Source organism: Urtica dioica, chromosome 8 (assembly GCF_054948205.1).
Source record: "Urtica dioica subsp. dioica isolate 48M chromosome 8, U.dioica_male_clone48M_v1_H2, whole genome shotgun sequence".
In the NCBI taxonomy this organism is placed as follows: domain Eukaryota; kingdom Viridiplantae; phylum Streptophyta; class Magnoliopsida; order Rosales; family Urticaceae; genus Urtica; species Urtica dioica.
This window is the reverse complement of record NC_142763.1, coordinates 622298-637124: the sequence shown is the minus strand read 5'-3', so window position 1 is coordinate 637124 and position 14827 is coordinate 622298. Positions and strand designations below refer to the sequence as shown.

The following is a 14827-nucleotide window of genomic DNA, read 5'->3' as shown; positions in this document are numbered from 1 at the left end:
TACACATACATATAAAAATTGTAGACATTAATATAGGAATTGTAGAAATAAATATAGTGACGAACCTAGAATGTCAAAGACCTACAAACAACAAAGACACGGCGGGTATTGGCACCAACACACCCAGAATGTCAAAGACCTACACCCCATTCAACAAGAACACGAAAAAAGTGATGAACGACGAAAAAGATGATATCTTTTGAGATGGATGATGATGACGAGGATGAAAATACTCTCCGAAACCAAGAAACTCATTAACCCGATTCCACCGACGACGACGAAGGAAAACCCATAAAAAAGAGAGAAGACAAAACGCCGACGAAGATGACGGAAATAAGCTCACTTTTTGACGACCACGACGTGGCCGAAGGCTGAGCTTATCTTTAAACAGAGAAAATGGAGAAGAGAGAGAGAGTTGTGCACGCAGAGAAAACATGGAGGAGAGAGAGAGAGAGAGAGAGAGAGAGAGAGATGTGCACAATTTCCAAGGACGTACGAGAATGTGTTTTTTAGCAGGATTTATTTTGGGGCTTGAATGCAAAAAATTAAATATTTAAAGGGAAAACCGGGTATCAAAATATTCTCTCCTGAAACCACTACTAAAAGTGGCCAAAATTATATTTGTCAACATTTCGGTCCAAATCATTGAAACAACTACTAGATGTGACAATTTCCCCAATTACAAAAATTTATGTCAATTGTTGACATATATGTCAACAATAGATGTTGACTGTGTTGACATATATGTCAACAAACAGAGAATTCAAAACTTAAATATGTCAACAATAGATGTCAATTGTCGATATTATGTCGAGGATAAAATTGTATTTGTACTAGTGACTTATTGATATTTTTGTTCAAATTTTGTTTTGTTTTTTTTTTTTTTTTGTGGAAAATTAAAAAAGAACTTATCAAATGATGGTAGTTGATGTAATTTCTCAACGTTTTTTCCACTTCCACCTTTTTTTTGTGTCCCAAAATTTTTAATAGAGATCTCTATTTTTTTGCCAAACTTTTTTAATATTATTTTGATGATAAAATTATTTTATTATATTATTTTAATATTGTATCAAATAGAACAAATTATAAATCAACCTTTCGATTATACATCTTGTATTTTATTTAATATTGAAATTATAGATTTTCAAAACTTTCCATACTATACTAATAATTGTATAGATATTCCTAGCCAATCTACACCATCTAAAATTTCTATTTCTTTACAAATCTCATTAATCAATGCCCTTATTGTGTGTTAAATGTGAGGTATTCTTATGAGAAAAAGATGAAAAAAATTGCATAAAAGCTTATCAGGGCAATTAATGTCATTTTTTTTTTCATATTATATTGTAATGTTGATTGTCGTTTATGATCACACCAGCTTGCATTTCATTTCAAATCAGACTGAAGTTATAGCTCTCAATGGAATAATTTTCTGGAACTAGAAAAAATCCTCAAAAAGAAACCATCTAACGCAGCAAATATTGCACAAACCATCTAAACATGAACAATAAAAAATAAAACGGTGTTTATGATCTAAACACTGAATCGATTTATCGTCGAACAACATGATAGTCTACTTTACTGGTTCACTCTTTTAACTCACTTTGGCTGATTCACAGACCATCGAAAGCTTCGCAAGAAGGTCACATAACGAAAGATACGAATCAACTCCGTCGCAGATTCTAATGTAAGCGAATCCGGTTTCCTAGTTTCGCCCCTGTATGTGCGTTTGTTCGCGTGTGTATACATATGTGTGTTTGTGTATTTTTTTTGTTTTCTCTTTTTCTCATTAAAATAGATTTTGATAATTGTTTAACTTAATACAAATTTATTTAAAAATTACTTATTACATGAGTTGACACGTGGATTTCCATTAAACATAACCATCAATGAAACTAAAAACTAATATTAAGCATTTTTTTCGTCGAAAAAAATAATTAAATATATTTCATATAAAGTTTTGAATATTTTTATCGTTATTAACTCTTTTAATATTGTCATTGATATCTCTACGTATGGGTGAACAAGGTAACAATTTTGACACGTTCAAGACATATTTTTTTAACATAAATGTAAAATTTGTTAAAAAGTTTTCGAAAGAGTGAAAATAAAAATTTCAAAGTACAGATGGGACCCACCACACCCCAACTCAAGATGAAATATCATCTCCACAATGCCACGTCAGCTCATCCGTTTTATCCCTCTTGTGAATTATCCCAGTTTTTTCTCTGCTCCCAATTTATTTTCCCCTAAAACAAAGAAGAAGAAAAAAGGGAAAAGCGAACCCTAATTACTAAAAAATTCTCTGTTCTCACTTCTCAGGCTTCAAAGCAGGAATCATCGAATCGATCCTTCAATTTCACATCGATGTCTTCGATGATATCTGTATGATGGTCAAAGCGTCAACGCCTTCGCGTGGTTCCTATCGCCACCGAGCTTTTATGGGTTTCAGTGATGCCCAACCTTCGCTGAGGCCGAGTTTCTAGGGCTTCGAACGGAAATAGAACACGAGAGAGGCGATCGGCTTCAGTTCCCTCTGTCACCGGAAAATTACGTTGAAACAAGGGCCACCGTGGCAAGAGTCTCCATCGCCGCCGCGGAGAAGCGATTGGGAGCTCGGAAATCGAAGAAGAAGAATGAAGAAGTGGTTGTGATTTAGGAGGGCGAGAAAGAAGAGAAAGAGGAAGAGAAAGAAACCATGGGAGACAAGAGAGGTGGTTTGAGCGTTTGCAAGTTGATTAGGTGAGAGTTTGCAAGTTGTCCACATGAAAGCAAATCGTCCCACATCGTTCGGATACAACTCTCTGGTCATAAAGATCTACATAAAGATTCTGATAGTCCCTCAATCAAATAACAAGATGTAAATTATTTTGACCTCTGTTGTTTTATCTATTTTATCCGTTTACTTTATTCTCAAATAATAAGATGTAAATTAATTAAAATCTATGTTAAGTCTTGAGCATTTAGGTTTATGTCCATTCTGCGAAAGCATTTCAGATATATCATGTTTATGTCCATTCAGTAAAAGCATTTGAAACCATTTTTTAACATCCATTGCTCAGGTAACAAAAAACAAAAATTCTAAACTCAGCATGAGAAAAGTATTATCCAAAGAAAAAGAAAAGAGTTTGGCTTCATGGCCAATGAATCCATTCAGTACGTAACTCTAAGAATAAAAACCACATGAAAATTGTTGATATATAAAACTGGTACGAGGTCAGATCCAAAATTACCGCTTTCCGCCACCGCCTCCGAGCTTGGGACCTTTAGCGCCCTTGGGAAGATTGCCCTTTGTCTGACTCTTCTGCGATTTCGTCATCTCTGCTTTCTTTGCCTTCTTCTCATCCTTGCTCTTCTTGTTCCTCTCCTTGATTTCCCTTCAAAATTATTTAAACCACCCAAAAAGAACAGTCAGCCGAGACTAGAAATGCTATAAAGGCACTAAAAAATAAGCGAAACAAAAATTTATGATCATGTTAACATTTTTTATACGCACACAGGACTAGCTAAAACATTTTTTAACAGAATACGGTCTCGCGGTAAACAGGTATTTCTGGGATTGAGCAAATTCGGGTTTATCGTATAAAGGTGATACCTGAGAGCAGCCTCGCGAGCTGCGTCACGGACTTCTGGTTTCTCGGCTCTTCTCTTCTGAATGACTTCGAGAGTGACACCAACAATGGATCTTGAGTACGGCTTCTTCGTCGAGCGACGCTTCTTCCTCACAGACTCCGCAGCAATGTCCTATTTACATCAAACACGCAATTTCAACTACATTTACTACTAGATTGATTGAGATAAACAGATACATCAAAATAAAAGCAACCAAACAATTGATGCGAATCATTATGCAAAAAACTTATGAAATACTTATAATTTAATACAAGGAATGGAAAAAAAGCATTACAAGTGATTTACCTTCTTGTGTTGCTTGCGGTACATGGCAGTCCACGTAAGCTTGGACGGCTTCAATCGATTGTGGAAATACCTCTTGCATTTCGAGTTCACGAACAGGAAGACCTAAACACAGACCCAAAATATCGAATCAACACCTAAGCTCAAATCGACGGAATAAAACCTAAAATCAAATCAAATCTAACCTGAGAATCAGAACGAATAAAGCGGATTCCTCTCCCGGGATAGATCTTGGCTCCGCTGAAACGGCATAGCTCCGTCCTGAAAATCGCGGCGATTTCATAAGATCGTGAAAAACATTTAATAAGGAAAAAAAAAGAACGCAACTTACTTGAGAACCATCCTGGCTGAGCTGAGGATTTCGCTCTGGACTGCGGCAACTTATTTGATATTGATTAGACTTTGTGAAACCCTAACATTTAAGTTCGATTTACGGGCCTCTTGGGCTTTTTTTTGGGCTTCGAGCGGCAACTTATTTGATATTGATTAGACTTTGTGAAACCCTAACATTTAAGTTCGATTTACGGGCCTCTTGGGCTTTTTTTGGGCTTCGAGATCAAGTAGTAAAATTTCCGAGTAATACAATCTTAAATTATACTGAAAAAACGCAAAACATTAGATAATTAAAAGACAAATTACAAGAATACCCCTTAAATTCAGAGGTCGGTAACGAATTGGTTACTTAACTCGAAAAAATCACAAAAAATTACCTGAACTCGAAAAAATTCATCACAAAAAACAGTCATGCATATTTGAAAAAATTACATGTTTCAATTTCATAAATTAACGGTTTATTTAATTATTTAAACAATATTATTAATTTTCCCTTTAAATAATAATCATGCGAGAGTCATATCCTCAAAATATAAGTTTTAACGAAATATTTTTGATGGAAGGGGCAATACTTTAGCAGAACGGGAGTTCAAGTGATTTTTTACAATTTTTTCGAGTTCGACGGGGCAGTTCGTTACCAACCCCTGAATTCAAGGGGTATTTTTATAATTATCCATAATTAAATAAACAAAGGGGGCAAAAAGGTCATTTGGGTTGTTGATGATATAGATTACTTTGGCGCGTAAGAGTTGATGGGAAAATGTTCCGAGTGGGCTCCAACGACTATTGTGTATTTGTGTAGTTGTTTTTATTGTTCGTGGGAACGTACTTAAGAACCATGGCTGAGGATTACGCGGTCACGCCGCTCTACGGGTTTTATGCTCCTTGTGAAACCATAACACAATTCAAAGCATAAGTTGGCTTTAGGGCTTGTAGGCCTCGATATCGGGCTTTTTTTTATGGGCTTCTAGTCCATTATATACACGGTTTATTGTTTATTGTCGTTTCTGACTATCCAAGATGAAACGTTTGTCGTTTTTTCATATATTGAACCTTCAAAATTAATGTTTTTTTTTCTTCTTCCATCTTGTGTCCCCGAGTTTTTAGTAAAAATGCCTTTATTAAACCCATACTTTTTTTTATATAAAACGTGGATAGTACCACGGCAAATAACATTAAACCCTTACTTAGATGGCGGAAGAATACCATGGTTACAACAAGGTTAATTGATCACAAAAGACATTCCACATAGCACAATGTGGGACAATACTCATCCAATGCACATCGGAACTTACATTAAGAGGAAAACGAGCCATATTATGAGCCACTTCATTACAAGAGCGCGGGATAAAAAGAACATCAAAGACCGAGAAAATTTTAGCTTTTACCTTAATATCATGGATGACGATACCGAGTTCCGTAGGCGGGTAGACGAGCACGCAAAAGCACGAACAACCTCGAGATAATCGGATTGAAGTACGACATGGTGAAGCCCGATATTCTCGGCTATCATCATACCCCGGAAGATGGTGGTGGCTTCCACAATAGAATGAGAAGAGCCTGCATGGTTTGCCTAAATAGCTGCGGAAATCACCATGTCGTCGTGGTCCCGAATGATGCAGCTGGTATCGAAGCGGAGAGCTCTCGTATCCAATGCCGCATCGACGAAGATCGCCGAATTCCGAGACTCGGAGGCGGCCACGCGGAGATCGAACTACCGTTGCTCGGTAGGGTGGGCTTCAAGTTAGCCTTCCTATAAGCTTCAAGGTAGTCCTTGGACCAACTCACGAGCTCTTCCGGAGACCAACATTTTTTGCCGGAGACAACATTGTTCCTATAATTCAAAATCGTTTGTTTGTTCATTACATCTACGTTTAAAAAGAAGTTCTACACTAAGACGACTTTTTTCTAAAAAACATTTGAGCTTTAGGCTATGTAGCTAATTCATGCAATTGAATGCAGTTGTCAAGTAAATGGACAAGTTAAGGTAAAATTACTCAAAATTTAAAAAAAAAAAAAAAATTGTACCTTGATAGAGTAACATTATTGTAAAGCTATCATGAGGAAGTTTTCCATTTAGAGTCTTTACCTTGAATAGGCAAGAGTTTGCAAGTTGTCAACATGAAAGAAAATTGTCCCACATCGTTCGCATGCAACTATATGGTCATGAATCTCTACATAAATATTCTGATAGCCCCTCAAATCACTCGTATCGACATAGATTCTGAAAAACCTAAATTCAGATTCAAAATATTCATTTACTTTTCGAAGCTCAAATCAACGCAATAAAACCCTAAATCAAATGAAATCTAGACACCTAACCCGATAATCGGAACGAATGAACTTACTTGAGAACCATGCTGGCTGATTTTGCTCTGGTCTATGCGGCAACTTGTTTGATATTCCTTTGTCTTTGTGGAACCCTAAATTCAAATATAAGTTCGATTTACGGGCCATGATTTTGGGCTTTTTTTATTTTTTTTGGTCTTCGAGATCAAGGATAGTAGTACCACTTTTTTTTTCGCTCTGGTCTCTGCGGCAACTTTTTTTTTTTGATATTCCTTGTCTCTGTTAAACCCTAACTAACATTCAGAGATATAAGGCCTCGATTTTGGGCTTTTTATTTTGGGCTTCTGATCCATTTGTTTGTTTTAGTGAAAATATAAAAACAAATAGGCCGATCTAATTGCCTCGCTACCACTTTTTTTTCTTAAAATAAAAAAATGGCTTGATGATATTTCCTAGTAATACAATCTTAAATTATACTGGAAAGACACAAAACAATAAATAATTAAAAGATAAATTACAAGAATACCTCTTTAATTTAGAGGTCGTTAATGAATTACCCTCTCAACTCGAAAAAATCACAATAATGAACTGAACTCGAAAAATTCATCACAAAAAACAGTCATGCATTTTCGAAAAAAATTACATGTTTCAATTTCATAAATTAATGGTTTATTTAATTATTTAAACAATATTATTAATTTTCCCTTCAAATAATAATCATGTGAGAGTCATATACTCAAAATATAAGTTTTAACGAAATATTTTTGATGGAAGGGGCAATACTTTAACAGAACGATAGTTCAAGTGAATTTTTGCAATTTTTTCGAGTTCAACGGAGTAGTTCGTTACCGACCCGTGAATTCACGGGGTATTTTTTTGTAACTATCCATAATTAAATAAACAAAGGGGGCAAAAAGGTCATTTGGGTTGTCGATGATATAGATTACTTTGGAAGGTAAGAATTGATGGGAAAATGTTCCGAGTGGGCTCCAACGGCTATTGTGTATTTGTGTGGCTGTTTTTATTGTTCGTGGGAACGTAAAAACGCATTATTAATAAATTAAATCATAATATAGCTTCTTGGTATTAAGCCTTGAGAAGTTGTCAATTGTCCATGTGAATCGGGCTGACGGCAGATCATCCACTGGCCGAGCATACGATTTGAAGCCTGAACAAAAAGACACTATATTATTGGCCTGACCATGTCTAGACCCAACAAAACGGTTTCTTAGAGGAGAAACATACATATACATGCATGTTATTCATGATCGTCCCCGTGATTCTACTCCTCGTTTTACACTGCCTCTCCGGCAATGGAGTCCTCTCTTTCCTCGTCCCTTCGCCGGAGAAAGAATCCCTCCACTGCGCCGGGGCTCGCCGTGGGGGGTCGGGATTTTGCTCATCTTTCTCTTCTTCATGATCTCTTACCAATCCTCTTTCCATGACCGTTGGTTTCCATTGCTTAGATAAATGGTGATAATTATGACCTATTTAGCTAATAATGTTTTTTTTAGGGAGGGCTTTATAAGTAGCCAATTAAATAAGATCAGATATTTACAAATATGAGGTTGGACAAATATAAATATCTATTTCTAGAACCACACAAACACACCTCGGAAATAATTAAATGTGGGCATTGCGCCCGTCGGGATTCGATCCCGCGTCCTCCCCTTGGGAGGAGAGTGGTGTTACCACTTGGCCCAAGCAAGCTTGGGTAGCTAATAATATGTTTATAAGAATGCTTTTGGTGATTATGACATATTTTGTGTTTTGGGACAATATGTGTTATTAATGTTATTATCATGTCACGTATATGTACAAGGTGTCTTTGAGACAATTAGAAGCAATATAATACATTGAGCTTATTACGTACATGTTTTTTTTCCTCTTCTTATTAATTTGCGTATTGATGGATGTAGATGGATCATTTATGAAAAATAAAATTATGACGATAATGCATATTGCATGATAATATAAAGAAGCCCTTTACAACATTAAAAAACCTAGCGATTAATTATTCTCCTGGTTTTCTTAACCAGATATCCGAGAATATGATCAATCTCCCAGAATTTCATGAATCGACGATGACTTTATTTTTTGTAAAGGATTTTGTACATATATTAAAGTTAATATATAGCTAATCTGTTTCCACTTGTTTGGAAACTTTTACCCATTTGTAATTTTGTAGTTCACTTCCGGCTTTTGCTTTGCATAAATTAACATAGATAACGCGATTTGCGATATATGTAGAATCATTACATTAAATAATTATTCTCTTAGTTTGTCTACTCAAAAAAGAAAAAAAATAAAATAAAATAAGCATTCCTTTCGAAAACAAGAAATCAAGCTCCTAGCATGTAATGCAATCAAAATATTCATCCTCGCCGTCACAAATAAACATTAAAAAAAAAAAATCTAAATCCAAAACTCAAAATATCGTAACCTTTTCAAAGACTGAGTTTAGGAAAATAAAAAAATCCTGAAAATAAAAAATAAAAAATAAATAATCAATGAGAATATGGATGCGAGAATCAGAACGACATGATTACCTTGGGCAAGTAAGATTTTTTAACAGAACCAGAGAAAATTCAATTCACTTGGTCTCACAGTCTTCTGCTTTGTTCGTTCGTTCTTAGGGAAAGAAAGACAAACTCGTTTGAAATGACCGAAAACTCCCTTTACCATACAAGTACCGGCTAATCTTGTCACATTTTCCGAAATGACCCTATATGTCTTTCTATTGCCTTGAGTGTCACAAGTCTACTCTTAGTAATGCACGACATGTCTTCTTAAGCTTGCCACTTAGACATACAAATACATGTTTAGATAAAGAATCTGTTGGGATTTCAGCTAATGATTCTCATCATGTCGTAAGGGTAGTGAACTCACAACATTACAGCCCTTTCGAACCCGCAGAGATTCCACGAGGGCAAGAGTAGTTGCTTTACATTTCGGGCCATGCGAGTAAAAATACATTTTCTTTTAAAAAAAAAAATCCGGCTCCACGACTTCACTGGAGTGGAAATTACCTCCAATGCCTTCTTTTCAAACTTGATGTGTCAAATACCTCATTTATTCTACTCTTTTTTTTTACAAAAATTTAGCGATTTAACCCACGTAAACATAAGCGTTTGTGTTTTAGCCAACGTTTTGTAAATTTTTCGTGAATAGCCAAAAACTTTGTAAGCCTACAAATGCTTCAATAAAAGCTTGGCCGATCAAGGAATTTATCACATGCTTTGTTGTTAAAACAATCTTACACACATTCTTTCGTGTTAACCATCACAATCTTCTTTGCTAAATTTTAAACTTATGACACAAGGAACACATTGGCGATTTTCACCTCTGCATAAAGGGAAATTTCATTTTCTAGACCTAAAAGTAATGAAAATATCTCAATTAGACCCACTACTTAAAAAATATCACAAATTAAACTTTTGTACCAATTTTGGACGAAAATACCCTTGCAAGACCATATAACACTACTAATAACAAAAAGTTCATTCACTACTTATTGAAAATCTTTCATTCTCTCTCATTTTCTCATCATTTCGCGTATCCAATTGGTTGAATTCCTTCAAAATGGGTAAGTATACTTCTTCATTAATCTTTTTAGCTTTAGTGATATAGTTTGTGTAGAATAAATAAAGTTGGTAGATGTAGGTTAAACTTTCCGGAATTTGACGTTATTTCCGATGAAATCCGACCGTTTCGGATGAAATTCATGTACAAATTCCGATGAAATTCAAGCAGAAAATCCGACAGTTTCCGGCCCATTCGGACCTACTCTGACCCATTCCGACCTATTCCGACCCTTTCCGACCAAATCTGACCCTTTCCGACCTCTCCGACCTTTTCCGACCGAATCCGATGATATTCATCGGAAATTTCCAGTTTTTCCAAAAAAAAAAAAAAAAAAAACTATTTTTACCTCTAAGTTCCATTCAAATCAATCTAAAATAACTAATAACCACTAAAATCGTGTATCATATCATTCCTACACTAATCAAACCATGAAAAAAAAAACATAAAAAACTAACTTTTTTTGTCATTTTGGGTTATGGCACTTTAAGAGCTTGAGACCTTGAAGTGGTGTGGTGGAGGTCGGATTTGTGGTGGTTTCGGTTGGATTTGGTGTGGTGAGCGTCAGATTTGAGGTGGTGGAGGTCGGATTTGTGTCGGATTGGTGTGGTGGGCGACGTAAATGAGATTTGGGAGAGCAAGAGAGAAAGTGAGAGAGTGAGAGTGAAAGAGATGAGAGAGTGTGTATATTTGAATTGAGGGTATTTTCGTAAAAAAATGATACAAAAGTTCAATTTTGAATATTTTTAAGTAGTGGATTTAATTGAGATATTTTAATTACTTTTGGGTCTAGAAAATGAAATTTCACTATAAGTCTTATTTTTTAACGTATGAAAAACGTTTATAGTAAGCATCGAAAAAATTAGAATTGTTACAACCCTGAAATTTGAAAAATGAATAATTTATATAAAAAAAAAATTAACGAAAATTTATTGATGATTCACAAGTAAAAAAATATGAAGCTATACAAAACAAGCACCTATTAACAAGAATTAATGAAAATGTACTTAAGTCTTACAAGTAAAAATTTGAAATCATACAAAATCAATATCAATTAGCGATAATTAACAAAAATTTATAAATGATTTATAAATATAAAAAACTATCTGCCATATTTTTTTTTTAAGAATTCGTGAATTAATCAAACGTTTCATTACACGATGCATGTGACTGAATTTGATTATGTATTTTAATCAATTTTTATTTTATTTCCTACATTATATTCAATAATGAATTGCCTTTTAAATATTTCAAATTTCAATCTCTAGCGTAAAATATGAATTTCTTAATTAAATAAGTTGACTTTGTAATTAGGCTTACTCAAACGTTGGTTAGTGTTTTGTTTCACTAATTTAAACTACACAATAGTATATGACTAGATCACAAAATTTACCGACCGTTGACTAGATCTTAAAAACCATGTTTCAAATTGGTTACGTTGCTACATTGCCTTTTTTTTAATTACCAATATGAAATAGATAAATTTTATAAAGATTAAAATAGTTAATTATAGTTAATGAACTAACTGTCCTTTAATAATTAATATTGATATATAAATAATATAGGAATTAATGATATTTTTCCCCTTGAATTATAGCACATGTAATAAAATGCTCCTCGTGATATAAAATCTCATTTTTTTCCCTTAATATCATGATTTGTATCATGACACTTCATCAGTGTATTTGAGCCAAATCAGTTGATTAACTATGTACGTTTTTGTCACGTGACTCATTAGATGAATGAAATTATCAAAATACCCTTGTATATTATTTAGTAATAATATCATTTAGTATTTGTTTTATCAGTGTATTTGAGCCCAATTCGTTGATTAGATGTATACGCTTTTGTCATGTGACTCATTAGATGAAAGAAATGATCAAAATACCCTTTATACTATTTAGCAATAGCATTTGTATTTGTTTTATTTAGAACTTCTCTCTCTATACATACACACACATACACACACACACACACACATATATATATATATATATATATATATATATATATACACTCACACAATATACAACACACAAACACATGCATATACAGATCTGATCTGTAGTTCTGATTAAAAAAATAGATCTGATCTGTAGTTCTGATTAAAAAAAGATACAGATCTGTAATACTAACAAAAAAAAAAAAAAAAAAGAAACAAACACATATACATAAACATATACATATATACACAGGCACTAATTAGAAGGAATCTTTTTTTCCCTCCAATATTTCGTTATTTTATGATTCCAATTGTGTGTGTACAAACAAACATCTAAGCGAAATTTCATTATTAAAGATATTATTAAATATGTAGTATATATTTATTAATTGTGGACCTTCAATACGAAATGGTGAATAAATATTCTAATATAACTGCATTCATGAGATAAGATGAAATCTGATCAAGACTGATTTAATATTAATTTTTCACGTTCTAGCCTAGAAAAAAAATATTAATTTTTCATAAACAAACGTAAAGTACAGCATCAGGGAAGTCACCGATCAAACCTACAAAAAAATAAAATAATAACACGATGATTGCACTCCATCCTAACTAACGCGACGTATTTTCTAGTATTTTGCTGCAATTATTATAAGGCCTGCAGAGATACATATACCTTAGTATGACATATATTATTGGACTCATTTTTAATCATCATTAAAATACATATATGAAAATGGAAGTAACAGCAATAGGAAATAAAGATTATTTCAATAAAGCTTGATAGATCATACATATCATACTATTTTTGTTAAGCAGATAACTTTACCATTTGAAGGGTTGGTCTCTCTTGTGATTCAACATCATCCTCATCATCCAAATCCATCTTCAACGAAACATAGTCCACATTCTCTCCATAAACTTTGACCATGACCAAGTAAAGTGACACCCCAAAAGAAAACACCACAATCAAGAGAACCCCGAACTGAAGATTCACGAGCGAGTTCGCGCGATGAAGAGCCTCTTGGCCGGAACACGTCACGACTGTGTTCCCGTCCACGTCGATCTCCATGAAGCACCCCTTCGGGACGAGCCCCGGGGTCCACAACATGACTCCGATCACAAAAAACCAAACTCCGATGAATGCAAGGCCAAGAGACTTCACAAAGCTCACGACGAAACTTTTCGGGAGAAGCATCGCGATTAGGGTTGCGATCAACGTCGCGAAAGTCAAGAGCACGAGGACGGAGTGGTATTGACCCTCGGGCCCCGCGTGGGCCCGGATGGAGTGGTGGTAAAAAAGGTTGAGCTGTTGACCGAGGGCCATCGCAAAGAGGAGATTGCTCATGGCGTGTTTTGCCCTAACCCTAGGCCCGTGGACTCGGTCTAGGGCTATGGAGAGCGACGAGTAGGCCAAGAAAGATGCGATGATCAAGGAGTGCTCGAAGTTGTGGAGATGGACGGTGGGGATTGATCCGTCGGGGTCGAATGGACGTTGACCCAACCCGATGACGAATTCTAAAGCTATGTAGGCAGTGGTGCTAATCGTGAGGAAGAGGAGCTCTAAGTGCCTACACTTTGGGACTGGGAACCATGGAAGTGACGTGTACGAATTCGGGTCGAGGATGTAGAGCTTGATGTGGTTGAAGAGATGCCATATTCCGATGATGAAGAACAACAATCCCGGCCCTGCATGTCCCACCAAACTCCCCATATTGAATTTTATTGTGATACTTCTTTTGGTTGAGAGAGAGAGAGAGAGAGAGCTTTTGTTTTGGTAATAGCACTAGCCGGGCTAAATACATATATTCAACTACTTGGATTGGCTGGCAAATCCCAATAAATAAATGAAAGTGATCAGGCTCCCTCAAATTTCATATTTTATTTATTTTGTTAATTTTTTTTCATTTTATATTGAATAATTTGTAGCTCCGTGCTTGTAAGTGGGTCGACTTACATTTTAAGGTCCATAGCTATTGTGCAAGACTTTAGTGAGCATTACGTACAATATTGAATACTAATTCGGTTAATGATATGTACATTTGATTGAAGTGAAGTTTCAATGGAAGCGTACAAATTGGAAAGCATTTTTTTTAGTTAAGTTTATTTAAATTTAACATTTAGTTGCTTAAAGTTAAAGATGAAATGGTCTCACCGGTTAACTTGAAGAGATGTTGTAGTGTGGAATCAAGATGAACATAAATGGCGGACAAGGACACCATTGAAAACTTTGAGCGTCTAGAGCCGACCCTGACTATAGGCGAGCAAGACTGGTGTCTAGGGCCTTCGATTGGGCTGGGCCCCAACATTTTTATATTTAAAAAAAAATTATTTTATATTTAAATTTTTATTATCATCGAAAAGCCTCAAAATATGAATTCGCCTACCTAATGAATTCGGGTGAGTTTGGGCCGGCTCTGCAAGTGTTCCTTGGTTGACTCCAAAAGGGACAATGACGCCACTTTGAGCACCAGTCTAAAAATAAGAAGCGTTCAAAAAACTCAAACACATCCGAGGTGAATGATAAAAAAAAATAAGAAAAAACAATGATAAAAGAGGAACAATAAGACGAAGTGTTAGTCATTAAATTTCACACAGAAGTTTTATTTACTACACTCTGCTCATAACCTAATTCTTTGGGAATCAAAACTGAAGTTGAATTATTAAAAAAAATTTACAAGTGAAAACGATTTAAGGCTATGGCTATTTTACAAGATTTTAAATATGAGATTATTATTTTATGTTATTACGGACACTAAT

The 14827-nt window shown here is 34.9% G+C and overlaps 2 protein-coding genes across 2 annotated transcripts; both read right to left on the bottom strand.

The window, feature by feature from the left end:
• Positions 1-3066: 3066 nt before the first annotated feature.
• LOC149386940 (large ribosomal subunit protein eL24-like) lies at positions 3067-4385 on the bottom strand. The gene is made up of 5 exons (XM_089623698.1): positions 4250-4385; positions 4104-4179; positions 3922-4023; positions 3599-3747; positions 3067-3380 (listed from the first exon to the last, which is right to left on the bottom strand). Exons 1-5 carry the CDS (start codon positions 4258-4260, stop codon positions 3233-3235), a joined length of 486 nt encoding a protein of 161 aa, XP_089479824.1. The 5' UTR covers positions 4261-4385; the 3' UTR covers positions 3067-3232.
• An 8353-nt stretch (positions 4386-12738) lies between these two features.
• On the bottom strand, positions 12739-13827 carry LOC149386939 (uncharacterized). The gene has a single exon (XM_089624280.1). The coding sequence runs from the start codon at positions 13779-13781 to the stop codon at positions 12879-12881; it is 903 nt and encodes a 300-aa protein (XP_089480406.1). The 5' UTR covers positions 13782-13827; the 3' UTR covers positions 12739-12878.
• Positions 13828-14827: the final 1000 nt, after the last annotated feature.